Here is a 27,842-nt window from a genome sequence, read left to right as displayed (position 1 = left end):
TTCTTTTTTTTTTTTTTGATCCTTGGTTAAATTTTATCCAAGAAACAGACTAGATACATATATATTTAAAAACATGAACCATTAGAGAATGAAATAGGAAATCAAGAGTGATTTAAGTTTTGGTGGCCTTTTTTTTTTTTTTTTTTTGCCTTTTTTTTGTTCTTTTAAAGTTCCTGAAAGGCTGTAGCAGGATAAAAGGATCACTGGCTCCGGGTCTCTTTGAGATAACAAGTGATGAAATTAAAAAAAAAACCAAAACAAAAAAACCCCCAAAACCCAAAAACCACACGCTCAAACAAGGTCAGGTAATACCATTCCCTGCCTTGCCCCCAAGGTAAAAAATACGAATACTTTTAGTAACAATTCAGAATTCATCTTTATGTCCTACCTGCCCCATCGATGGAAGTTTAACATCATGATTTTTTTAGACATCTATACTTATGTATATAGACATATAACTTGTATTAGATGACAATTGATTTTTTTAAGTCCAGGTAGAGAAAGAAGCAATCATTTTTAACTAAAACCCTTCTACGTTTTTTGATTATGGTTCAACTTGCTACCATTTAGCAAAAAGCAAAATTTCCATAGTGTTCATCTCAAATCTTATTGCTTTACAACTGTGGTATACCTTCCATTAAAAATAAAAAGGTGAAGCAGTCAATCCAGTGATTACTTTTTGACATGGCTTTCATTGGGAAGGGGTGGGAAAGAGGGGTGATGGCAAAGAGAGGACCAAGGGACAAAAAGGTAAATTAAACTTACAATGGTTTTCTTAAAAAAGAGAGAGAGAGAGAGAGAGAGAGAGAGAGAATATGTTATTTTCAAGAAAAGGAAAAAAAGCACTGAAAGCCCATGAGTCAAGCCATAGCCAAAACCATGTTCTATCTTAAGTAGGTTTTCTTTTTTTTCCCCCTTTTTCTTTTTTCTTTTTTTTTCTCTTTTTTTTAATAAAATCTCTCCCCAAACCATGATCACTTTTTTAATCCTCCCCAGACTGGGCTTCATCTTCGGACCCTTCGTCCCCCGATTTCTCAGGTGGAGGGCTTGCGGAGGGCTTCTTTTCCGGAGGGCTTTCTGGTTCCTCGTCTTCTTCTTTGGGAGAAGGAGTCTTTTCCTTTGATGCCTTTGAAGCTGTGGGGCGACCCACCTTCCCTTTGCCTTTCACAGGGCTTGGCGTCACTGGAGAAGAAAAATACCAATGTGGGGAAGGGAAGAGAAGATCTTTGAATAAAAATCGGCTATAAAACAAAACAAATAAAGACCACACCCCAGCTGACTAAAACTCAAGGTGGGCACTGGTTCCAATCACTCCTGCCAGCACTATGGTGCTGTTATACGCAGTAACGTTTGTAATAAAGGAACAGGGTGCTGCAAAACTGCACACCATCCTTAGTGGCTCGTGAACACAAGCTGTTCATGATAAAAGTCATGTTTAAAAAGCGGGTCAAAAAGAATGGATACAACAACGTGAACAGAAACTGGAGTCATCAAATTTAAAAAAAATTTTTTTCTAAGGATGTGTCATTTATTTTATTTTTTTTAAGTAAACCCTATGCCCAATGCGGGGCTCGAACTCATGACCGAGATCAAGAGTCGCATGCTCTACGGTTGAGCCAGCTGGGTACCCTCATCAAGGAACTTTTGACAGTTCCATGATTCCGAGCAGTAAGAAATGTAAAAACCACCAGTTCTATCGGCCAGGAGAAAAACAAAGCAAATCTAGCTTTCTGATTTCCCGACAAACGAGCTGTGACTAGGACAGTATCTGGCACCCCACAATGGCTCCAAGAAAATGAATCCAGGTTGCCAAGTGTGGTTTTATTCTAGCACAAGGATGGTGTAAGGATCAGACAGCAGTCCTGGAACCTGTGGTTACAGGTGTGCATTTTCACCAGGTCAGGTCTTGCCTGGCCGCTGGGGTTGTGATGCGGGCGGGGAAAGCGCAGGCGCGGCTCTGCTGCTGCGGGGTTCCTGCCGCCGGGTCGCTGCCAACCCTGCTGCGGGAGGGGGCAGCCGCGGGATGGGGCTGCGCCGCCGAACTCCTGCAGGGGCCACGGGCCTTACTAATAAACAAGTGATCCTTCCCAGTGTGGAAGACCGGAGCCTCGCAGAACTCTCTTATTCTTGTGAGGTATGTGGCCAATGGCAAGCCCTCATGAAGAATTTCTGTAGAGAAAGTTGATTGGTTCTTGAAATTTTTCAAAGCAGCCATTTAATTTCACTTGTGCACAACTCACCTGTGGCCTTTAGCCTGGGTTTGGGCATTTTCTTTTCTTTTCTCTCAGGTTTGGACTTCTTAACCATCTTTTTGTTTTTCTTTTTTGAACTGCCATAGTCACTATCATCATCGTCTTCCATTAGGAAATCTTCATCGCTGCCAGAATCTTCTGAGAGGAAAGAAGAATTTCAAAGTCCAACTTAATGTATACATCCTCCCAAGGGAACGAAGGGAGACAGCGCTAAGCATGACGGGAGGAGGGGATCTGGGAGTCAAACACTCTTGGATTCTGGTGGCAGCTGTGCGGCCAGTCTGGCTGGAGTCATCCCCAGTCCCACGTGTAGAGCGGGGTTAGCATGCACACCAGGGCTGCACCACTGACTTGTTCAAAGAGTCGGTTGAAAACAGGAAGAGATAAAACTTAATCTGAATAAAAACTGAAGCCATCACATAGCTTCTTTTTTTCCCAGCAAATAACTTTTGGTAGTTCCATCGTTCCCTTGTAGTACTGGGGAGACGACGGAAATGAAACGGAAACAATTTAGTGTTTTTGGCCCAACTACGAATAAATGAAATTAAAGCTAAATACAAAGCAAAAATACATAGTTTATTAATCTGAGTAACGTGTGAAACACCTACGTTCTGCTATTAACATTTTTTTTGTTGTCAGGGGAGGACGTCTCTACCTTTTGCTCCCAGGCCAAAATACAAATCCTAATCACCACACCCACCATGTAACCGTTACTTTAACAACTGTTTGTTTAGTACTTGAGTTCCAATGACGGACATCACAATCAAGAGGAGCCGTGAACCTTTTAAAATATCAACCAATATCAAAAACACCCATTTCTTCTAATAGCAAACATCTAATTGGAGACACTGGCTGTAACCTTTAGCGGCCACAACAACGCAGAAGAAAAGGTCACAAACTACGATCACGACCCAAGTAACAAGACGGTGCCACGTACTCTCCTGGAATGGTGCCTCCTCCTCCTCCTCCTGCTCGTCCTCACTGCCCACATCTTCCATGAGCATCTCTCTCTGCTTGGAAGCTGCTTTAGAGGCGGCCTGTCGCTGCTGGCGCACATTTTTATGATCTTCTTTCTCATCTTCGCTGTCCTCTGTAATATCAGAGTTACAACGCAGCGATCAGAGAGCTGTGCATTTATCTGACAGCTGACTAGAAGAGCCAAGGTGAGACAGAGCCTGCGGCTTCCCTCATTCAGTGGGGTAATTGTATCCTTAACAATTCCTACCAAATACATAAAAGAGGAGCTAAAATTCAAAGAATGAACTTGAAAAAGATTATGTCCTCATTATTGCATAGAAAATAGCATAGGCATGTAGTTTTAAGTAATCATAAAGCTGAATTTAGGTGTGAATAGATGCTTCCTATACTGTATTTTAAACTTGTATATCACTGTGTCGCCCGAAAATGATCAATTACATTTCAATTGACGTTCACGGTTTTTAGAAACTAAAGTTAGAATTGTGTGTGTGTGTGTGTGTGTGTGTGTGTGTATGTGTGTGTGTGTGTGAGAGAGAGAGAGAGAGAGAGAGAGAGAAAACACTAGCAGGGGTGGGGTGGGGGTGGGGAGGCAATCTAAAAGCAGGCTCCACACAGATGAGCGGTTCCCGATCTCAAGACCCTGAGATCATGACCTGAGTCGAAAGCTTTAACGAACTGAGTCACCCAGGTGCCCCTAGAAAAATATTTTTAAATAGAAAAGGGGAAGACTGGCTTCCAATGGTATTATTCTAAGTTATAAAACATATGTGTTTTCAACTTAGGCAGTCAGATAACAGGCTAGAAAAGGAATGAAAGCAAACAGCTCAAGGGAGTGAATTCAGTGGAACTTTGTCTACCCTCCACATATTAGCTAACAGCAATCTCATGTAGAGGGAGATCCAGGAAGGCAAAAGCAGGGGAGTGTAGGTCAAAACTAAAGCGGTTGGGAGCAACACGGAATAAACCCTCAATACTGAGAAGAGTTAAATTCAGAAATATAAATACCAACAAGTAATCAGGATTTAACATTTCATTTGGCCATGGAGTCTCTATTAATGCTTTTGTGTTAAAATTCTTACTGAGAAAGCCTTCTCTGTGGCTACTGTTTCAAAGGACTACTTCCCAGCTGAAACAGGTAAGTGCAAAACTACCCTTTGCTTGCTCTTTACCCCAGAGTTCATCACTGCCCCCCCCTTTAGAGCTCTATGTCTCTTGGTGTTATATATGCTCTTTTAAATCTATTTAGTTTGGGGGCGCCTGGGTGGCTCAGTTGTTAAGCGTCTGCCTTCGGCTCAGGGCGTGATCCCAGGGTCCTGGGATCGAGCCCCGCATCGGGCTTCCCGCTCTGCGGGAAGCCTGCTTCTCCCTCTCCCACTCCCCCTGCTTGTGTTCCCTCTCTCGCTGGTTGTCTCTCTCTCTGTCAAATGAATAAATAAAAATCTTAAAAAAAAGAAAAACCTATTTAGTTTGATGTCTGTTATTTGTTCATGTAAGTGGTGGTCAATGTTAATTATGCATGAGAATAATCTGTAAATATTTTTAAAAAACAAAGCCCCAATGTCCCACTGAGACCTACTGAATCAGAAATCCTGGGGTGGGACAGAGCGTGTAGGCATGTTAACAAAAACCCTCACAGGAGACTGTAGCAAGCCACGAGCATTGAACTCTTCAAAGATGGCAACCTCTTTGTAATGCCAGTATTTACAACAGTGCCTGGCATTATTATAAAACCACTTATTAAAATGTCCAATGAATAGAGATATGAATCAATCCCCTATTATATTAAAAACTGTTTACTACCTGCTGAGTGAGAATCATCCTTCTTGGTCTTCACATCTTTTTCTTCAGAGTCCTCACTAGAAAGGGAAGGAGGGGAAAAGTTTAAAAATCTTAGATCAAAATCTAAGTGAACATAGATCCCGGTGTCTCTGACAGGGAAGACCACTGAAGAACGCCTCTGTTGTAGATGTAACAGTCAAACAGACGCTGAGGAGTGAAACTGCTTCTATTATTTCCCTAACTTTGCAGGCATGCTAATGAATACGCACCATTTTATCTACATCTGGAAAATACTGTTTTCAAAGACCCAAAGGAAAAAAAGAAGGTATCTCAACACGGCCTGAAAATGTCTCACCTGTGGATAAGGCCTGGTTCACAAGAACATTTAATAATAAAAAACAATTCTGTTGTCAGAGGCAGAGTACAAAAATACTAAAAACAAATTACATAACATGTGAATGTTGGGAAAGTAGGCAATTAAATGGATAGCACCAAATATAGACGCAAAAAACACCTAGAACACAATTATTAGAGGAAACCAGAGCGCAATTATATAAATTACAATATCCTTGAAAATTTATCTAAAACAAAATGAAAATAAATCAACTAACTATCTCCTTATATTTTCTGCCTCCAATATTTGTAATACATCAGAAACACCAACACATAGACCTGCTTGTATCATGGAGAAAATAAGAGTCAGCTCAAGATCACTGCAAAGTAAAATAAGGAGACAGTGCTTCAAAGTTCAATGGAAAGTTTTATGAAACAGTTTTTTTAAGTCACAAAGATGCACACTTTATGTCCTTACAAATCTGAACTGGGGAATCTGGGTTCTAGTGTCCTGTCTTTGTCATTAATTAGTTGTATGATCTCAAGCAAATCACCTCGTACTCCTCAGTGCTAAAATTTTATGATTCAATGAGAATTGTTTCCAATAAACAAAAAAAAGAAACGCTCATACATAAAAATTGCCTTCATAGCTTTTTCAAACAGCAGGTCTTGTAAATCTCTTTTGGTATTTCCTATAATCTAGACCACACTCAAATGACAAACTACCAAACCAAGATTCCTGAACAAAGAGAAAAACCAAATATATTTCTTTACTAAGCAATCTAAGACACACTGTAATTCTGGAACCTGTGACTATTCTAAATGTTTTTCTGCAAAATAAGCACTGAATTCACAAGTCACAATGACGAAGAACGACTGCTTTCTCTAGTTCTTTTACTATCGGGTTTATAGGGACCATTAATCCTTGAGTCCCATTACAATAAAGTCAAGTAAAAGCTCAACTTTTAAGTAGAGACCAATAGAAAACTCCACACAACAACGGTCTGAGGGAATAAACTGTACGAGGCAGTTAATATAAACGGCAACAAAACCGTATTTCAGCCACTCCTGACACTTAGGAAAGAAAAATAAAACCGAATGATTAGAACAAGGAAAACTCTAGGCTAGATATGAATTATATTGATGAGACATTTTAACAGGCAGCAAGGGACAGAGAAATTCATTCCTAAGAGAAATCTAAACAATGAATATAACGAAAGAGAACCGCAACTGGGCTGTTATACAAAACTGGGTTAGAGAGACAGACTACAAAACCACGAAAGACTTGTCTTCCACAGCACAATCTTGTCTGATTTTTCATCAAAACCACGTCTCTGAAATTTTCCAGGAAAGAAAATATTGGAGGTAAATATTGTTATTTCTACAAATTTAGCATCTTGTGAATTCAGAATGGAAAGACTTCCGTGTGGGGCTTTATTTTATAAGATTTTAGTACTTGAAGGTAAGTATCTTGGAAGAACTGATAAGAAAGATTTCATTTCTTTGAACTCTCCTACTTAACAGTAGTATTTGGAAGTAGTATTGCCTAATGGTTAAGACGTGGACTTTGGAGTCCAACAGACATGGTTCCAAAACCTGGTGGTCCCTTTGCTGGAAAACCTTGGATCAATCGCTGGACCATCTCTAAACTAGCAGTACCCTAATAAAGGTGTTACGAGTACTGAATGAAAATGAATATAAAGTAGCACATAATAGAGACTGGCAAAGAATCATAAATGGTAGAGGTCATCATCACCACCATCACCATCATTAAGAAGGTCTTACAGTTATGCTACACGAAGTATGAGAGTGTGTGGATCCATGATCGCAGAGGCAAAAATTATAATATCCTAGCTTCATGAAGCAATTACAGTCAAAATGACAGCTCCTGTGAACTTGTTTATAAAACTAAAGGAAAGGGGAAAAAAAAAACCCATGAATGATTAAGGTATCTGAACAAAGGAGAACTGATTATAGACAGTAAAACTCAGCAGGCTACACAACTTAGGATTCTAAAAGCTTTAGTTACGATTCTGCCAGTGCCGGGTGACTGAAAGGGAGAGGTCACTCATTCTGCTAGCACTACGATGAAAATGTCAATACTAACGTTAGGTAACAAATTACATACTTAAACAATCTCTCTGCTTATGTTCGGAGGTCTGAGGCAGTGACAAAGGCATTCCTGGAGATCACCTTGGATTCCAGGTTGAGTTCAAGTAAGCCTCGTGACCTTAAAGAGGGTAACGTGCAGACTCAAGAAGCAAGGCCTGAGATAGTAAGAAATACGCAAAACAACATGAAATGGACAATAAGCACTTTCCCAAAGTAAACAGAGATTCCACCAATTCAGAAATCAGAGACCACCCTCACCTCCAGTGGGCCAGAGTAAGCAGGAAGAGATTAACAATGCCTCTTACCTATCCTCCTGTGAATTCTTTCCAGATCGCCTCTTATTTTTAGCTTCTCGGGGAGATGACCGAATTTTCTTAGCTGGAGGGCCTGAATCTCTTCCATAATCTTCATCTAAACAGAGCATTTTTCAAATTCAATGAACTATATTATGATTTTTACATGTAGAAATCACCACTGCTTATTTTGGGAGATAAATATCTCTCAAGCTATTGAAAAGTGAGGGGGCAGGATTTCCCAAATAATTTTCTTTCATTTTTAAAAAATAAATTGTTTTCTACCCCAGTCCCTTTTAGTCCTCATGCGTTTACTTTAATATACCCATAGCCAAATATCTCTTTACCATTTCATACCCTTTTAATTTCTTAAAGATATTGCCATGTTTCAACATCTTCCTATTTACTTGAAAACTATTACAGTAATAAAGCAATACAAGCATTTTAGAATGTAGAGAACCCACAATTCTACAATCCTAACACAATTACTGTTATCAAGTAAATTACTTTTATTTTTATTTTATTTTTTTTAAAGATTTTATTTATTTATTCGACAGAGATAGAGACAGCCAGCGAGAGAGGGAACACAAGCAGGGGGAGTGGGAGAGGAAGAAGCAGGCTCATAGCGGAGGAGCCTGATGTGGGGCTCGATCCCAGAACGCCAGGATCACGCCCTGAGCCGAAGGCAGACGCTTAACTGCTGTGCTACCCAGGCGCCCCAAGTAAATTACTTTTAAACTGCAGTATTAAATGCAGCATACTGTGACACTTGAGGAAAATCCCTCCAATTTCAAAAGTCCTATAGAACTAAAGAAAATTATCCAATCTTAAAAATTGATCATTTCTTTTTTTAAAGACTTATTATTTATTTGAGAGAGAGTGTGACAGCATGAGGGGAGAGGGTCAGAGGGAGAAGCAGACTCCCTGCTGAGCTGGGAGCCCGACGTGGGACTTGATCCTGGGACTCCAGGATCATGACCTGAACTGAAGGCAGTTGCTTAACCACCTGAGCCACCCAGGCGCCCCTAAAGACTTATTTATTGTAGAGAGAGGGTGCACATCATGAAAGGGAGGAAGGGCAGAGGGAGAGGGAGAGAATCTTCAAGCAGGCTCCACGCCCCGCGCAGAGCCCGACGTGGGGCTCAATCCCACAATCCCGAGATCGTGACCTGAGCCAAGATCAACAGTCAGATGCTCAAATGACTGAGCCACTCAGGTGCCCCCAAAATTGACTGTTTCTAAAACTGTTTACTACACCATTATATTAACAGGGGAGAGATCTGGAAGTAGTCTGAAACGTCAGCAAGTAATAAATGGTTGGACACATTATAAATTCCATTATGGAATATCACACAACCATTAATAGGAGTTTCTCAAATAACTTTTATTAACAGGAGAAATATACTCATAAGTAGGAGTGGGATAGGAGGGGGACAGAACCCAGAATTCTACAGCAAGACTTCAACTACATTTTTAAACAAAAGGTTAAAATGACCATTTGTTAGCCAAGGGACCTTGAATAATATTTCTGCCTCAATTTCCTTATCTGTAAGCAATAACAGTATTCCCCATTTTAATAGGACTGCTCTACTAAGGATTAAATGAATAAATGCAAATATTTAGCAGCATTTAATAAACGTTAGTATTTCTTCTGGGAGGTTGGATTATATGTTATTATTCTTCTTTACATTTCTGCATTTTCTAAGTTTTCCCAAAGTGCACATATTACTTTTATAAGTAAAATTAGATTAAAAAAAATAGTAAATGCATCTGGAAAATAATGAGAGTAAGGCATATTCTAAAGAAACCGTTTACAGCTCAGATTTAAGACATACTATTCAGGGACACCTGGGTGGCTCAGTTGGTTACGTGTCTGCCTTTGGCTCAGGTCATGATCCCAGGCTCCCTGTTCAGCGGGGAGCTTGCTTCTCCCTCTGCCTGCCACTCCCTCTGCTTGTGCTCTCTCCCTCTGACAAATAAATAAATAAAATCTTAAGAAAAAAAAAAAAAAGACAGAAGTGCCTGGGTGGCTCAGTCAGGTAAGTGTCTGCCTTTGGCTCAGGTCATGACCTCACAGTTCTGGGATTGAGCCCCGCATTGGGCTCCCTGCTCAGTGGGGCGTCTGCTTCTCCCTCTACCCCTCCCCACTGCTTGTGATCTCCCTCTCTCTCTCTCTCAAATAAACAAATAAAATCTTAAAAAAATAAAAATAAAAAAAATAATAAAAAAAGATATACTATTCATTCCATGACAAATTAGTTCACAATCCAAGATGTTTCACAAAATACTTTCATCTTACCTTATTATGCAAAAAACTTAAACTAATATAAGGTATGAGTTTTGCTGTGATTATAGCTGGAGACACTATCAACTAATAAATACTACATCCGAATTACTGAACATTTAAACTATGGAATCCAAAATCAGAGAAGAAAAAAATTATTTAAGTATTTATTATCAATGACTCACTAAGGAAAGTTAAAATCCATGCAAGTTCAACTTTTGTTTTGGGTGACACAGAGCCTGACATAATTTACAATTTATTGAAATCATGAAACTTACCAGCATCATCAGATTCCTGAAACTGTGAATAATCAACGACCTTTCTATTTCTGTAGAAAGAAGAGACTCTAATTAAGATAATAAAAATGTAGGACTTCACATGTTGTTACAGAAAAGCCTAGTTTAAACCAAAAGTATTTCAAACTACAATTCTCCTACAACTCATCTCAATGATAGCTCAAATACTAGTCTCTCCCTCAAAACCTCCCACCTCCCAAAACACGCTTAAACAGCAAAATGAGCCAAACTACCCTATGTATTCATTAATGACACAGAAATATCACATGTGCACCAAAAACTGTAAATGTTTTACATTTTTATTCTTACTGCTATATACACATACACGTGTATACCTGATAAAATTATTACTGTGTTTTTTCAAGGCAGAGTGATTTTTATATAATAGTTACACTACAATATACAAATTACGGTGACAGTAGATTAAGCCTTACATAGAAGAAACAACTGATCCATTCAGAAGATGCTTTTTATTAAATGGTCCATAACTAAAAATATGAAAGTCTCACAAATTTAGGTATCTACTTGACTCAATGATTTTAAGTACTTCCTATTAGGTAAGGCATCTTTAACAACTTGAACCAATCTTAATTTCCATTTTCCTACTTCATACTCTCAACGTTTAAAATTCCTCCTTCAGAGATATATAAAAGCTTCCATGTTAGTATCCAAATAGCCTGGCTTTCAAAAGAGCCTTCAAAGTACTGTGCCATTTAGATACTGAATAAGTGAACTGAAATCATTAAAAGAAACACGCCACCAACTACACTTAACCCTGAGCAGAGGAATACTCCTGACTTTATAGATTAAGACGCCATTTATATCCAAAGACAGGATGCTCAGAATTCAAGCATACATACAATTTGTATGTAATATGTGAAAATGAACGGTATAGGAGTGAATTCTGAAAACATGGGGCTTAGATGTGGAGGAAGGTACAGACATACCCTTGGCTTTGGAGAAGATAGGCTCTTACAGGGATTTTGCTTCTGTTTTTCTTTGGTCTACCAGCAATGAATTATCTTTTCATCGTACTGCCTCAGTAAGTCAAGATGCAAAACTATAAAATATGCTCTAAATATATTTTGTTAAAAGCAGCTGATTCTATAAACAAACGATACCACTGTATTAGGAAAGTTTATTTTAAAAACATCACTATCAATTCCACTTATATGAGATATCTAGAGCAGTCAAATTCAGAGACAGAAAGAATGGTGGGGGCGCATGGCTGTCTCAGCTGGTAGAGTGTGCAACTCCTGATCTTGGGATTTTGGTTTGAGCTCCCCATGAGAGGTAGAGACTACGTAAAATAAAATCTGGGGCGCCTGGGTGGCTCATTCGGTTGAGTGTCCGACTCTTGGTTTCTGCTCAAATCATGATCTCAGAGTCTGGAGAGTGAGCCCTGCAGCTGAGTCGGCTTGAGATCCCCCCACCCCCACTTGTGCGCATGCTCTCTCTCAAATAAATATACAAAACCTTAAAAAAAAATCTTTAAAAAAAGAAAAAGAAAGAGGGATGGCTCAGTGGCTCAGTCGGTTAAGTGTCTGCCTTCGGCTCAGGTCATGATCCCAGGGTCCTGGGATACAGTCCTACATCAGGCTCCCTGCTCAGTGGGGTCTGCTTCTCCCTCTGCCCCTCCCCCCGCTCGTGTTCTCTCTCTCTCAAAAATAAATAAATAAAAATAAATAAAATTAAAAAAAAAATAAGAATGGTGGATGCCAGGGGCTAGGGGAAGGAGAGAGTAAGTTAATGCCATGTATGGAGATTGGGTGCACAACAGTGTGAATGCTTGCAACACTATAGACCCGTACACTTAAAAATGGTTAAGATGGTAAATTTCACGTGATTTTATCACAATTTAAAAAGAACAAAATAAAATGTTTTCTATAAAAAAAGACTATTTGGGGGGCCGAAAATTAAAAGTCTACTGTGTTTTAACAAAACAGTGATTTTTAATGACAGAAACTATGAAAACCAGTATTATGACTATGTTCTGTATTATTTAGGATCAAGAAAAATAGGACATGTAACCAGAATAAGAAAGTATCCAGAAGAGGGAGTCTGAAATCTTAATCTCTTAACAGTTAATATACAGGTTCTGAAATTGCAAGCACAGTAATTCTAGTTTATCCATGCTGGTGGGATTGCAACTGCAATAATGGTACAATTTCTGGGTACCATCTACCAATAGATATATTCTGTGAGACTATATGAAGAAGGGTAAACAGAGCGGCAAAGGGTAACCAGAATGGTGAAGGGTGTATCATATGAAGAGCAACTAAATGAACTGCAATTTTTAACTTGCCAAAGAGAAAACATGTTAGCTACTCTAAAGCTTTGAAAACAAAGGAGCAATAAACATACTGGCTTACTAGCTTCCCGATCAGAAGATTACGTGTGGGTTCAACATAAACAACTTTGTAACAGTTTGCTAATGATAGTTACTTCCTTAGTCTGTCACTAGGAATACTCCAGAATGGAATTCTAAAGTAAAAAGTATAGAATCTTTGTTAATAGGAATCTTGGGTTCTAGTTCTAGAACTTCGGGCAAATCACATAATTTCTCTGGGTCTCAGATCCTTCTCTGCTGGAACTGATGGCCTAAACTGCTGGACAGATCTAAAAAGTTATCTATAATTTTTTTTCAAGTTTAAGTAATCTCTACACCTAACACAGGGTTTGAACTCATAAACCCGAGATCAAGAGTCACACACTTTTGCAACTGAGCCAGCCAGGCACCCCTATGCCATAAATTTAAATAAAATTATTATTGTAGTTCAAGGAAAAAGTTTTCCTCAATTGCAAATGGTCAACTATCATTCTGTGTATCACACATCTTAACTCATATCACTGTACCATTTGTTTTCTTCACTAATCTGACCTTCTTGAATGGTCTTATGTCCATTTCCCCCCCACATTTTTCTCTTTTCCTTCCTTCCTTCCTTCCTTCCTTCCTTCCTTCCTTCCTTCCCTCCCTCCCTCCCTCCTTTTTTAACCACAGAGCAAGGTAAAAAGCAGACACTCAAATATTTCTAATTTTTTGCTCTTAGGGCCAAATTTAAGAGCTCTGTTAGAAATCTAATTTTAGGGGCGCCTGGGTAACGCAGTCGTTAAAGTGTCTGCCTTCGGCTCAGGGCATGATCCTGGCGTTCCGGGATCGAGTCCCACATCGGGCTCCTCCGCTGGGAGCCTGCTTCTTCCTCTCCCACTCCCCCTGCTGTGTTCTCTCTCTCGCTGGCTGTCTGTCACATAAATAAATAAATAAAATCTTTAAAAAAAAGAAAAAAGAAAAAAAAAAGAAATCTAATTTTATAAGATACTTGAGAGGATAATATCCAATCTCCTTAAAGTCTTTGAAGGCCTTATCTTTTGCCACTTAATCAAGCAACCCAGAGGTTTGTAATTCCTCCAGTCAGGTTGTTTCATACCAGTTGGTCATGCTTCTCCTTGGCCTACATTGCTGCTTGCATCACTCCCACTCATACAGGATACAACCTCGCCCCTCTCAACACTTTAATCCTTTACTGATAGTATAACTATACAATCTACTGAATTTCTGTCTTAGCTAAATGTGAACTTCTTGAGGACGGGGGTTGTCTCTCCTACATTCACAACACCAAAATCAAGAAATGCATTTGATGAGCAAATGGACTTGGCATCTGCAAAGGGTCAGGGTGGGAAAGGGTATCATGAGACAGGATGTATGTGGCAGGCTTCAGCCTATCAGACACTTATTTCCCACTGCCTTTAACAACAAAAGAAAATTTCGTTTCCTCCATATGAAAAAACTAGTTATATTAAACCTAAGAAATTAAAAAGGCAACTATTTAGTACATTTTCTCCTATTCTAGTTTTCAACAAGCAGACCTACCAAAAAAAAAAGCCATGTAGACTATACTGATATTATAGAAGTAATCAAATATAAATTTTTCAAAATTAAATTCAGAGGCCACTCCCTCATTTGAAACACAAAATATTTTACCTGCAATTATGTGAAAATGGCCAAAATTATCAGAATTAGCTGATGAACATAATAAATGTCATTTATCACAGAAACTATAAAATCCAAGTTAAGCAAAACATAAATATAGAAGTAAATCTATCTTAAGGATAACGAGGCCAAAAAAAAAAAAGAATGCATCCATCTATAAATGTTAGATGAAAAGAAAAAAATAATTTAAATAAAGGATCTGTGATAACAAGGGTCATTCATAATAACTCATTATAATGATTTATAATAATAATTTGGTTCATTTCCTGCTTTCTAAAGATGCTTCAAAACAAGAGTAGAAATACTATTCCATTACTTGCAGATTTACCTTGCTTAGGCTGGAAATCACTTTTAATGAACGTACACTAAAAATTGAGGAGATATAATAGGATGGAAACACAACATTTATGAGTAATATTTAAGTCTACAGGCATGAGAAGTTCTACTTCGAGTTAAAAACAAAAAAACATCCTTACTTCCTCAAAATACCATTCCTGGAATTAAATGCCGAAATTAAACCAATCCTTCAGTGTAAAATGAGCACCAACAACTAGGACAACAACTAGAACTGGGAGGACAACGCAAACTTTCACTATAGCATAGAAGGTTAAAAACACAGATTTTTGCAGTGGGTTTAAATCCTGGCTCTGCCACTTACTAGTTGTATGTCCTCTAGCAAGTTACTTCCCCTCACTGAGCTTCAGTTTCCTCATCCGGAAAATTGGAATAACACCTATCTCTCAAGACTGTTGTGAGGGCCAGCTACAGAGCCAAGCAATAGAGAGCAGCTATCATTACCTGCAAGCACTAACTTGTTCCACCAGAACACCACTGCAGTTTTGAACATACACAAGTAACACTTTTAATTATTTGAACATGATGATTTACTGTTTTAAAATATGTATGTCCTAGGGAAAATCTGTGTGTAACTTTTGACTCCTCCCCCCAAACTAAACCACTAATAGCCTACTGTTGACTGGAAGCCTTATCAATAACATAGCCGATGAACACATATTTTGTATGTCATACGTATTCCTACAATAAAGTAAGCTAGAGAAAAGAAAATGTTATTAAGAAAATCCTACGGATGAGAAAATAGATTTATAGTATCGTGTTGTATTTACTGAACAAATCTGCATAAAAGTAGACCCACGTAGTTCAAACTCAGTGTTCAAGGGGTCAACTGTATAGGAACACAAAAACTTCAGTTAAGTGCCTGCTCTTACTTTAAAAACGTACATGCTCTGTCTAGATTCTAAATGTCCCTTGCTCACAATAAACCAATTCCGGCATGATCACCGGAGGGCTCTGAGATGAGAAGTCCCAGCTTTTGCCTCAGGTTAAAGCGCAAAAACCAAGGGTAAAGTGGGAAGCCAAACAAAGAACACGAAAAGATCCGGTTTTGGCACCAAATGTGGGTAACTCAAGCAACTGAGAAGCAATAGGTTTCTTCCACTCTCTTACTCATCAACTTCTTTCTACTAAATACTGAGAAGTCTACACCCAAATGCTCTTTCTTATAGCAGCGACTGTCTAAGACCAAAACAATGATATTCGTGAAACAAGAGGTACCTCCAACCAACATTCTAAAAAGTCAAGGATCAGTGTTTGAGTTGAAAATTATCACAACTTTGAGATGTTACCTAACCTTCTCTTTTTTTTTTTTTAGAGGCGGAGACAGAGAGAAGTGAGGATGGGGAGAGGGAGTGGGTGAGGGAGAGAGAACCTTAAGCAGGCTCCATGCCCAGCGTGGAGACCAACGAGCCTGATGCTGGGCTCGATCTCACAACCCTGAGATCATGACCTGAGCCGAAATCAACGGTCTGACGCTCAACCAACTAAGCCACCCAGGCACCGCCGCCCCTCCTTTTAAAAGTAAGCTCTTGGCCCATCGTGGGGCTTGAACTCATGACCCTGAGATCAAGAGTTGCATGCTCTACCAAATGGGCCAGCCAGGTGCCCTTAAGCCTCTTAACTTTACAGATGAGAAAACTAAAACCACATAATCCAGCTCTAATTTATAACAAGCCTGCGCATCAAAATATGGAGATGGGTAACAAGGAAGTTCTGGGGGAGGAAGCAGAACTTCCAAATATAACTAAATTATTGACACCCTAAGCTTCATCCTACTTGAAAGCACAAAACCATTTTCTCAAGGCAAACTGGGGAGTCTTTTAGTACATCTATTACATTATTAAGCTCCATCAACAGAATATACTCTCATTTTTACCCTGAAGTAGTTCTGGTCAATGCAGGGAAGAAGAATAAAAAAAACCAATCCACCTTGCTAACTTTCTAGAATTTAACAAGTTCCTCATTAGGCACATTTGAAATTTGAGTTTTGAGAGACCTAAAATAACCAACATTGCTCTTTTCACTAATCACCTGGGTGGTAAACATCACATTCAGTCAGATGAATGAGATCCTGTAGAACAATGTTTTTCAATTGATAGGTCACAACCCACGACTGGGTCCTGAAATTTATTGGTGTATAACCAGCATTAAAACAACAAAGCAAATCAAAAACATCAGAGAAAACTGTACTTAAATAACAGTAAGCTCCTGAAGCTTGTTTCAGGTGTTTGTGTTCTTGTGTGTAGTGACCTCATCAAACAAGTTTGAGACCCACTGTTTTAGAATAAAAAGTGGATTGCAAAAAGAGATTTCTAAAGTCCTTATTATTTTTACCTTTACAAAAAACAAGTTGTTAATGATCCATGGCAGCAAAAGAATAACATCCCTTCCTATTTTAATTTCCTACCTTTTTAAAAAAATTATTGAGCAGGCTCCACGCTGGCTGTAGAGCTCAACATAGGGCTTGACTCATGACTGTAAGATCAAGACCTGAGCTGAGACCAAGAGTTTTTTTTTTTTTTTTTTTTAAGATTTTATTTATTTATGTGACAGAGAGACAGCCAGCTAGAGAGGGAACACAGCAGGGGAGTGGGAGAGGAAGAAGCAGGCTCCCAGCAGAGGAGCCAGATGTGGGACTCGATCCCATAACGCCGGGATCACGCCCTGAGTGGAAGGCAGACGCTCAACGACTGCGCTACCCAGGCGCCCCGAGACCAAGAGTTTTAACTGACTGAACCACCCAGGCGCCGCCCCCTTTAAAGGACTGATTGACTGATTTAGAGAGAGGGCGGTTGTGTGGGGAGGAGCAGAGGGAGAGGGAGAGAGAATCTTAGGCAGGCTCCAAGCCCAGTGCAGAGCCCAAGGAGCCCGTCTCGGGGCTGGATCCCATAACCCTGAGATCATGACCTGAGCTGAAATCAACCGACTGAGCCACCCAGGTGCCCCAGGTTTTATTTATTTTTTAAGTAATCTCTACCCCCAATGTGTGGCTTGAACTCACAACCCGGAGATCAAGAATTGCATGCTCTACCAACTGAGCCAGTCAGGCACCCCTAATTTCCTATCTTTTTAAAACACTTATTTTTTCAAGCTTAAGCACTCATAAAACTTATCTAAGTCTGGTGGCCAGTGGTAGGGCAGGAGGTATGGTGATATGGTGATGATGACGACACCAGGTGTATTATATGTACTAGAACTACTGGACTTCAGACAATCTAATCCAATCTTATCCCAAACTTGTTATCCTAGCAACAAATGTCCCTAGAAGGGAATCCTGAGAACCTCTCATGACCTTCCAAGGCAGCCTATTCTAAGAAACTCCAATAATAAATACTTCAAGAAGGTGAAATCTGCCTGTAAAGTCCACTCACCAGTTCTGTCATGTCTACCTCCTGGATTACCATGTTTAAATCTAACGCCTCCTCCAGAGTAGCCCTTACTTTATACGGCAGTTTCCACTTTTTCTTCAAGGCTCAATACTAGGGTTCCTTCAGCTCCTCCTCATAACTTATTCCAAGCATACTCCTGACCTAGTCGTTACCCCGCATACCACCCGGGATTTAGTAAAGTCTATCAAGAAGCACCCCAACCTAATCATAACAACATAATATGGTTTACAAAGGTGTATGTGGAGGACAGAGGGAGATCAGGATTACAAACTTCCTCCTCCTACCCTACTCCGTGTTCATACTAACGCAATCCAAGATCTCAATTGCCTTTTGGGCTGTTATATCACACCATGTACTGGATGTTGCAATTCCATTAACTAAAGCCTCCTGTTCTCAAGATCTAAAACCTTTTTGTACTTCAACATATTATTTATATTTCTCAACTTCCCATTATCTGCAGACTTACTCAACATAGGCCAAGAACAAAGTCCTTTAAGGCATTAGTGGAAATATTCTTTCAGGCACACCTCAATCTATTCATCTGCCTTCTCTGGGTATGGGTACTGAGGTCCAAGTCCTTCACAGTGAATGAGCATTCTGCCTACATTTCTTCATTTTCCCCATAAGGACCTCATGTGAAACTCCGTCCAAATCCCTGGTGAAAGAAAAACTCGTGAAAGGGGGCTCATGGTTGGCTCAGTCAGTTAGGGTTCCAATTCTTGACTGCCACTCAGGTCATGAGATTGAGTCTCAAGTTGGGGCTCCAGGCTGGGGGTGGAGCCTGCTTAAGATTCTCTGTGCCTCTCCCCTGACCTGCCCACTCACTCTCTAAAAAGGGAAGAAAGAGAAAAAAAGAGAGAGGGACACCTGGGTGGCTCAGTAGGTTAAGCGTCTGCCTTCAGCTTAGGTTATGATACCAGGGTCCTGGGATCAAGTCCCACATCGGGCTCCCTGCTCAGCAGGGAGTCTGCTTCTACTTCTGCCTGTTGCTCCCCCTGCTTGTGCTCTCTCACTCTGACAAATAAATAAAATCTTTTAAAAATTTTTATATAAAAAAGAGAAACACAGTATTTTTACAGTATTCTTTTACTCTAATTAAAAAAAAAATGGGTTCGTTTAAACCAATGATAGTTAAGCTTTTAAAAAATAAACCTTAGGGGCGCCTGGGTGGCGCAGTCGTTGAGCGTCTGCCTTCGGCTCAGGGCGTGATCCCGGCGATGTGGGATCGAGTCCCACATCAGGCTCTTCTGCTATGAGCCTGCTTCTTCCTCTCCCACTCCCCCTGCTTGTGTTCCCTCTCTCACTGGCTGTCTCTATCTCTGTCGAATAAATAAATAAAATCTTTAAAAAAAAAAAAAAAAAAAAAAAAAAAAAAATAAACCTTTTTTGTTTGACCGAAATATTCCCAGGAACCACAAAATAAAACACAGCTAGTAAAAAGTAAAAGCAGCATTACAAGAGCATGAAGTTGTCTTATAATTACAAATTTAAAGAATTTTCTCATTATAGATTTTCCCAACTTGTGTTCTGTCAAGACAGGTTTTCTAAAGATTTCCTGGCCAGATCAATTTGGATATTATCACCTCCTTAAACAAGTGAAAGCTCTGAAAGTCTTGCATTAAAGAAACCTGTGTAAATTTCGTCTCTAAAATTACCAATATTTTAAAAACAAAATGTGAATCCAATGCTTGAGATATCCCCGAAAGCCAGCATTAGGAAGACTACTGACCCGAGACTGGGTTTTTGTTAACCCACGCTGAATTTAAAATCATCACAACAGTAGTTAGTATGATGCACCAGATACTTCACCTCAATTCTCATTTAATCCTCACAATCTCACAAGAAGAGCTAATAAACGTGAATTCAATTTTATCTGAAGAATCTAATGCTCAAATAGGCTCAGTAACTTTCCTAACACTGCAAGTTATTAAGTAGTAAAGCCAATTTTCCAACTCCAGCCCATCTGAACCAATACTCCACAAGGCACTGTTGTTACCTGTACCACCTCTCAAACCTTCCCTTCCTGATCGTTCACAAATCAAACTCCTCTACAGAATGGAGACCACGAAGCTTCTCCTATCTACATAAGGTTCCTGTACCACCACACTACCCCTTAAAACTTAGGACATTTGTCTCTCTCCATTCTTCTATTCCTCAAAGATTATTCATATGCCAAATTTTCTCAGGACATTAAGAACATTAGTTCATAAAAGTCAGGATACCTGAACGCAATTAAGGGTAACTTCTTATGATTGTTTCATTCATCTTAAGTTTCAAGTTCCTTTTGGCTAAGATTTATTCCTTTGATTGTATCTTGTTATTGTTCTGTTACAACTAAACGCAAAATTCAAAAAGTCACAAGATGCAAGAAAACAATAAGTAAAATAAAGGAAATATAGGAAAGCACTCCTAGGTTTTTCAGATGGTGTTTCTAATTTCTGCAGAAAAGGGGAGTGACGGCGTTTTGGAGGATGAGCCAGGCAGGTGTTTATTAGGTCACTGTCATACTCCCCTACCAAATCTTTTATCCACTTGCTCATGTTGCAGTCTAGATGAATAAATATTAACTCTTATATGACACTTATTCCCAAAAAATACTCAAGTTCCACCATACTCTCTCCATATAGGAAAATATTGTTTAAAGGTCACAAACGCAAATTTCAGGGAGTATAAAATAATAAATAAAATGGGCTAGAATTTTCCCAACATGTAAGTTGAGTGTAAAACCTATGCATTTAGGGACAGAGAAACCTCAAGGCGGTCAGACTGAAGGGGCCTCAGATGCGCACACTACCCAGTAGAGTCCTGTCTGCAGCAGTGTCTCGGGAACCTCAGTGGACTCTTGCAGTTGTCTTAACTCAACCACCAGGCACAAATCTATCAGGTTTAGTGACTTATTACAATGAAGGCAATGGCCCATCAGAAGTGTGAAGTACCTCACCATACAGAGGAAAACAAAAGCATTTGGGGAAAGGTAGATTTTAGGGGAAATTTAAACGAAGCAGTATCTTGATAGGCTCAAAGCACAGGGAAAATGTGTTTAATGGAGTTCACATCTGGTCTGACCACAAGTGGGTCCTATTTCTTGGCAGGGAAGTTAAGCTGGCTGTGGAATTGGGTCCAGGAGCTCCTCATCTGAGGCTCTGAAGGTGTAAACTGAGTTCTCCAAGTCAAAGGGACCTAGCTCTGACGGAAGTGTGGTGTTTCATTCTTACTACTTTCAAACAGCAAAGTTTCTGATAGTCTCTGCTTTGAGAGAATCATTTCTTAGGAGGAAAGCAGTAGTCACTTGAAGGAGGATTGTTTTAAGTCTTACAGCTACAACTTATCTGTGGAAGACAGCCAGCCATGTTTGTTATCCCAGCCCAATGAATGGCAGAGTGGATTTTTTATTTCTAGGTAGAGCTAATGTTTACTTTCTCAAGTAGTTCATCTTCTGGGTCATTTTAGCTTGACAGATGAAATCTCCTTGAAGATCACCTTGCTTAGCAAGTAACTGGAGAGGTGCACAATTCAAAAAACAGACGTGCACGAAGCAGCACCTGAAAATATGCAACACGAAGCACAAACCCTCTTTGGCAACCTGTGGTCTCTTTGCCTGAAGTATTTCAAAGACCTGTAATTATGGCTATTTAGATAGTAGTTATCTAAAAATATGACAATGCAATTCTCTAACCATCAGTTCTACTCAGAATCTAGATATAGTTTAAAAAACAAAACAAAACAAAACAAAACAAAACAAAACAAAGGGATGCCCCAGTTTGACCAAAGTGGCTCTATGCTAAATCCAGTGTTTTCTATTGTGCACAACATGGCGGTCTGTTAAGTGCTAGCTCTAGTCTCAACAATCCCAGAAGTTACTTCTTCATAATCTGGAGTAATGAGGTCATATTTATTTCTATCTTTGCAGCTGAGAATTTAAAGATGCAAACAGAAGTAACACTTCACAGCATACTCAATAGCTTCATTATTATTAAGTTCAAGTAGTCAAAGTTTGCAAAGGAATCCATCTGGCTGCGCATGCAGGCTCTAATTCTTACTACCTCCAGAGAAGCGCCAATCACAGGACTATGAGTCGTGTCCTAGAATTACACAGTACGGTGGTGACCTTGTTTTGTATGTCTGGGGAAGACAGGCCATATACAAAAATAAATAAAACCCATTGCCCTCTCTTTATTCAAAATTACTTTTTCCTTATTAATTTTATTTCTAGAGTTGAAAGAAACCTATGAAAACTGTAAAATGCTTCGTAAAGGCAAGCTACTATTATTCTAATGGAGTTCAACATATCTCCATTATATAAACCTAAGACCAGAGCCTACATTGCCTGATCCCTGGGTTTCTTTCTCTGCACCACGTTACCGCCCCCCAACAATTAGTTTTATTTAAAACACTAAAAATTCAACCACTTACCTTAGTTTGTAACTTTTGTCAAGTTAAATCAACTCCAATTTTTAATCAATCTTAATTTTCCTTCTAATTTTAACACACTAAGTTTTATAATGGGTGTTAACTTTCCATATGCCATGTTTTTTCTTTGACCTTTATTTTTTTTTAAAGTGAGCTCTACATCCTATGTGGGGCGTGAACTCATGACCCCAAGATCAAGAGTCACATGCTCTACTGATTGAGTCAGGCAGGTGCCCCCTCTTTTTGTCTTTTAATGTGATGTATCAGTTATAGATTTTAAGTTTCGTTCCTGGACAAATCCTACTTGATCATACTTATTTTTAATACACATTGGATTTGGTTAGCTAATACTGTTTGGCGTTTTTGCATCTATACTTGTATGTAAAATGGGTCCATTAATTTTTTTGTAGTGTCCTTCAGGTGGCTTTGAAATCTGTTCACTTAATTTAGTCAGGGAGATTAAATGCCCTTGTATTACAAAATGTATACACACTGAAAGCAACGTTCACATTTCCTCCAAGTGTCACACTATTTCACTGCTTTTCCCACTCAAGTTATATTCCTTTAACTCTGTCACATATTCTCCTATTCCTTCCAAAGAATTTTTCTCCCTTGTCCCCCATTTTAAAGTTGGTCCTCCCCATCAAAGTCCTATTATGAACTGTAACCCCTTCCAAAGATGGCAAAATGCACTATTACCATGAGAAAGAATAACACCCTGTGGTAGTGTGTCTCATGGGGAAGATCACATTGGTTGTGGGTTGGTCACACTTGGATTTGAATTCCTGCTTCACCTCTTCATAGGTGAACCGGGCCTGTTAACTTAGCCAAGCCTCAGCTACCTTACAGATGAGATGGGAGTAACATGCATCTTGCTTGAAGCGTTGTTTGAAGAATGTGAAATATGTGTAAAGTTTCTGACAGAAAATTTGGCACAAAAAGTTGCTCAGTAATAGTTCTTTTGAGTTTTGATGTGATTTTATCTTTTCCAGATTGAAGGCTGAAAAAGTACTTCTGTTAAAGGTCCACAATCTCTAATCCACAATTTAGGAATTCAAAAAATTCTGAAAACCAAATATTTCAGGTTTACCTGAACAATGAGAGGGCTTTTTAGTTGCTTTTTTTTTTTAGTGTGAAAATTCAGTTTTATTACAGAGATATTAAGGTGTTTGATTACAAAAGTACTACTGTGGAATTCACTGGTGATGGCCCGTTAATGCACAGTACAGGCACCATTACTTTCAAAATTTTTGAAAAAACTGAACTTCCAAAACAAACATGGCCCCAGTGATTTCAAACTACACAGGGACTGTGGACCTATACTACATTCTATGTGGAATCAAATATAGTAAATGCAAATCTAGTAGAAAGGAGAATAGCTAAAACTCATGCAGTTTAAATACAGTTTTGCTACTATTTCTATACTTTAATTCCTTTGGCTCCAAAGTCATCACTGGTAAATTGAAGGGACTGGACTTATAAGTTCTTTTCAGTTTTTCAAAAACATACATTTAGTTAAAAAGTATCTCTGAAAATAGAGTTGAACAGAACTGCTCTTATTTAAAACATTTATTTAAAATAATTTCATATTAACCAGCACGAACCTATGCTTTCACATCTAAACTTTCAAAGTTAAAGGTTCCTTGCAATCTCAAGTACTAAACAAAAGCCACCAGATATCAAGTACATTTATGGTCCGAAGAAAGGAGCAAACATTGATCTGAATGACTTGGATCATTTTCAATAAGGGAGGAGGATCTTTGGAGAATATACTAAACTGAATTTCGAGAAACCTGGTTTCTAGTCTGGGCAAGTCAGTAAATCTCTGAGCTTTCTTTCTCATCTTTTACAAGTAATAGCATTTTCCTTCCTTCCTTACAAGAATCACGAAAAGTACTTTGAAAAGTTAAAAAAGTGCCGTACACTACAACAGCATCAATACTTACCAGGCCGAAGGTAAAGCGATTATTATTCAGAAAGGGTGAGGATAAGCAGGCCTGAGAATTAAGAAATCTAGGTTCGAGGCCCAGCCTCTGCATCCAGGGTATGATGCAAGGCACTTCACTTGTCTGGGTCCCCATTAAGCCACTTGTAAAATGAATTAGCCTAAATTTCTTTCTCGCTCCAAGACTATAATTTTATGCTATAAAATTGAACCCAAGGCCTAAAATATTTGAGCTCTCATTTATACACAATGAGTCAGATGCTGTAAAAGGTAGAACAGCCAATTCTGTGTGAACAAAACTACTTAGGTGTGTTGCACACACCTCTATGCAAAAACCTGCTCCTGCTTATCAGTTCATCATTCCCTAGACATGGAAATTGGTGTCAAGTAGCCATTAGTACATTTCTAACTCTTCTTTCAATGCTCAGGTTAGTATTAAAATGAAAATGAATAATACTTACAGTAAATATGAACACAAGAAACATCTCCAAAATTATATATAGGCCCTAAAGGGCAGAAACATGCCCCAAAAGAAGATGCGCTGACACTTATTTTTCAACTTGTGTTTTTTTGGGTTTGTTTTTAAACAGGTTGATCATTCTGATATCTGGTCAATGTCTATCATTAATTTTTTGTTAAATGCCCTCAGGTATAGAGATTTTTCATTTTACACCTTGGAACAAAAGCACTTCCCTAAGACAGGACTTTTTTATTGCAAAATTTAACAAACCACCAAACTCAAGTTTAATTATTTCTGCTTTATTATTGGTCATGAGTATATTAAAAACTTTTTAAAAAGTTACAAAGACTTTAATCACTAAGATATATAATCAGAAACCAAGTTGCTTTAAAATTAATAATATGAAAGTGACCCCAAAAGCCAATATATTAATTTCATTCTTTAATTAGGGGCAAATAGACAGTTGAAAATACTTTTAACAACATAATGAACAAGAAAAAATTTGTGAAGTCACAAGGCCTCCAAAAAACGGACAGACCCATGCTCAATATAACCCCACCTGGTGATATAAAAAAAAAAAAAAAATCAAGGTTTTCAAGTAAAAAAAGGTTCTGTTCGTGCTCCAATATTTAAATCTGGGAACACAAATTCAGGCAGATGAGTATAATAAAGTCACAACAATAAGATAAAAAGTCATCAAAACCTAGTGAACCGAAGTTGAAAGGTATAAAAAAATAGTCCAATTTCACCACACAGTAATTTACTTCCAGAGACAGGAGATCCAATCCAGATGAATCAAATCTTTATTACGATATTGTCTACTTAACCTGATCCTAAAGAAAATATTCTACATAAATTGATGGGATACATTGATCAATTTTCATGCCAAAAAAAAGTATGCATACTATAATGTGAAAAATCTATTCAGACTCCTTGCCAGAAAGTGGGCAAAACTCTTCCCGGTGGCGATGGTGAGTTATCAGAGATGCGGGTAGAAATTAGAAGGCAGAAAAGCAGTCAGGTAGTTAGTTAGCACTCTCCTCATGCCCACCCCGAGCGTAGAAGTATGCAGTCCCATACCACCACCAGTTGGAGACGGATGATCTAGTCAGGAGATACAACGGTGTGGAACACAACCCTTTCCCGGGTTCCAAACCTCTCTTTAGAGCTCTAGGTCAAAATACTTCCGTTTCTCACAAAACTTGGAATGAAGAAGGGGAAGCAACAACTGTTAAAACATTTTAAATCTAAACCTTTACCTATTTATCTAGAAAACACTATGCGAAGCAGCCAATTCCTTACATCGAAAGCGTCACGGACATACATTAAAAGTAAGTTATTTGCAACAGCTCTCCTTTTAAAGGCCTCAACACATTGGATTAAGCCACACCCCTCCACAAATGGCACATTCCATACAATAGCCAGGAGGACGGCAAAGGGCGATTCCACCGTCCGCTGGGGAACAGCAAACTTGTTGAAATTCTCAGAATCAAGTCTATTGGTTGCCTGAATCTAGTCCCTTTATTATTTCGGTTATTTGGGGGATAAGAGAGGGTTACAAAAACATCCGAGACACGTACGCCGAGTGTGCGTAGAGACAGGCAGCGGGAACGAGAACCACACGGGATTTGGGTCGTGCTGTTAACCCGCACCTTCCTGAGCAGGGACATTTCCCCGAGGAAGGACATTTCTAGTCGGAGGGAAACAGCGAGCTCGCTGTGGGGGAGGGGAGCAGTTAACCCGCTCCGAACTCCGAGTTGGGGGGGGAAGCAGCAGTCATTATTTTCCAGGGCCCAGTCCCGAGCTCTCACTTTTGCCGGAGGGGAAAAGAACGGGTCCCGCCCACGCCCGGCCCAATCCGGGAGGCGGGGCCCTGCAGCGACCCTGGAGAACAGAGGCGGGGCCGGGTGGCAGTGCTGCCCCTCCCCCTTTGTATGGAACACCCCCGTCCGCTAGAGAAAGAGGGCTGAGTTCCCTCACCCCCACGCAAGCAGAGGGGACAAGGGGCCACACGGGCATCTTAGCCCCTCCTCACTTAAGGTGGGGTGGGGAGCCGAGCCCGAGTCCGACTCGGCCGGTCCCCCCGCGGGCTCCTAGGGGTTGGCCCCGAGGAGGTGGGGCCTGGTGGGGACGCTGACTTCACACCCCTCCCCCTCCGGCCGCTGGCGGTTCAGGGAACACCCCGCCCGCTCCAGTGCGGCGGGTGGGGGAGGCAGCAAAGCAGCCCGGAGCCCTGCAGCGGCGCGGGGCGGGGAGGAGCGCGCGCATGGGCGCGCGGCCGCCACCCCCGCGCAGCCCCGCGCGCCAGCAAGGCCCCCCACGCTCAAGGGCGCGCGCGGGCCCCGAAAGGGAGGAGGCCGCGCGTGGCACCGGAGAGGGCCGACTGCAGGCTTCTGTCCCCCAGTCCTTCACCACTCACCCCCAACCCCCTCCATCCCGCTCCAGGCCTCGGACTCCGCACTGACCTGACAGGCCGAGACATGTTCGCTGTCGAAACAGGACCGAGTCGAGAAGCCAAAGACCAGGACCCCCCCCACCCCGCGCGCTCGGCGCCCCACCCCCCCCAACTTCGGCCGATGGGGCCGCTGCCGCCGAACCCCGAGCTGCTGGCTTCTCAAACTCTGCTGCTTCTTGGTTCAGGGCCCCTTAATCAGACGAGCCCCCCGCTCCCCCGTCTCTTCAAAATGGATGAATCAAACCAGCCGAAAATGCGCCAAAGCCGCGGTGCAACCAAACCCACTAGAGCCTGTGGGCTCCGCCCCATCACTCCCGGTCATTGGCGGTTTCTGCCAGATGCGCCGAGCTCATTAGTCCGTTTGAATCATCACGTCTCCCAGACCCCGCCCCGCGCACTGATAGGCCCCGCCTCCTCCGTGGGGTCCTGTTAGTCAAGATGCTCTGAGAGTGCACGGCCGCAAAACAAAAATGGTCGCTGCTTGGCCCGCCCCCTGGTTTCCACTCCGGAA

At 40.3% G+C, this 27,842-nt stretch overlaps 1 protein-coding gene and 1 long non-coding RNA gene across 3 annotated transcripts; both read right to left on the bottom strand.

Moving 5' to 3' along the window:
- On the bottom strand, window positions 1-27,577 carry NUCKS1 (nuclear casein kinase and cyclin dependent kinase substrate 1). 2 transcript variants are annotated; one of them, XM_045787518.2, is made up of 7 exons: window positions 27,342-27,577; window positions 10,310-10,359; window positions 7,760-7,865; window positions 5,031-5,086; window positions 3,190-3,342; window positions 2,241-2,387; window positions 1-1,182 (listed from the first exon to the last, which is right to left on the bottom strand). In XM_045787518.2, exons 1-7 carry the CDS (start codon window positions 27,356-27,358, stop codon window positions 983-985), a joined length of 729 nt encoding a protein of 242 aa, XP_045643474.1. In that variant the 5' UTR covers window positions 27,359-27,577; the 3' UTR covers window positions 1-982. The 2 variants fall into 2 exon arrangements, with proteins under 2 accessions (XP_045643474.1, XP_045643473.1); XM_045787517.2 differs by having other exon boundaries at window positions 2,241-2,390; window positions 27,342-27,573.
- On the bottom strand, window positions 15,965-27,301 carry LOC148110641 (uncharacterized). The gene is made up of 2 exons (XR_015722078.1): window positions 19,443-27,301; window positions 15,965-19,213 (listed from the first exon to the last, which is right to left on the bottom strand). It is a non-coding gene; the product is annotated as an uncharacterized LOC148110641 (long non-coding RNA).
- Window positions 27,578-27,842: the final 265 nt, after the last annotated feature.

This window comes from Ursus americanus, chromosome 2, assembly GCF_024610735.1.
Source record: "Ursus americanus isolate L20-20 chromosome 2, mUrsAme1.1.p, whole genome shotgun sequence".
Lineage (NCBI taxonomy): Eukaryota > Metazoa > Chordata > Mammalia > Carnivora > Ursidae > Ursus > Ursus americanus.
Note: the sequence above shows the minus strand (reverse complement) of the source record. Positions and strands in the feature narration are given on the sequence as shown.

Bases quoted from the DNA above. Each gene is read 5' to 3' on its own strand.
- NUCKS1 (XM_045787517.2), bottom strand. The intron at 7,866-10,309 runs GTAAGTTTCATG...TGCTCTGTTTAG, and splicing joins TCAGGAATCTGATGATGCTG to ATGAAGATTATGGAAGAGAT. The intron at 1,183-2,240 runs GTGAGTTGTGCA...TTTCTTCTCCAG, and splicing joins ACCCAGGCTAAAGGCCACAG to TGACGCCAAGCCCTGTGAAA.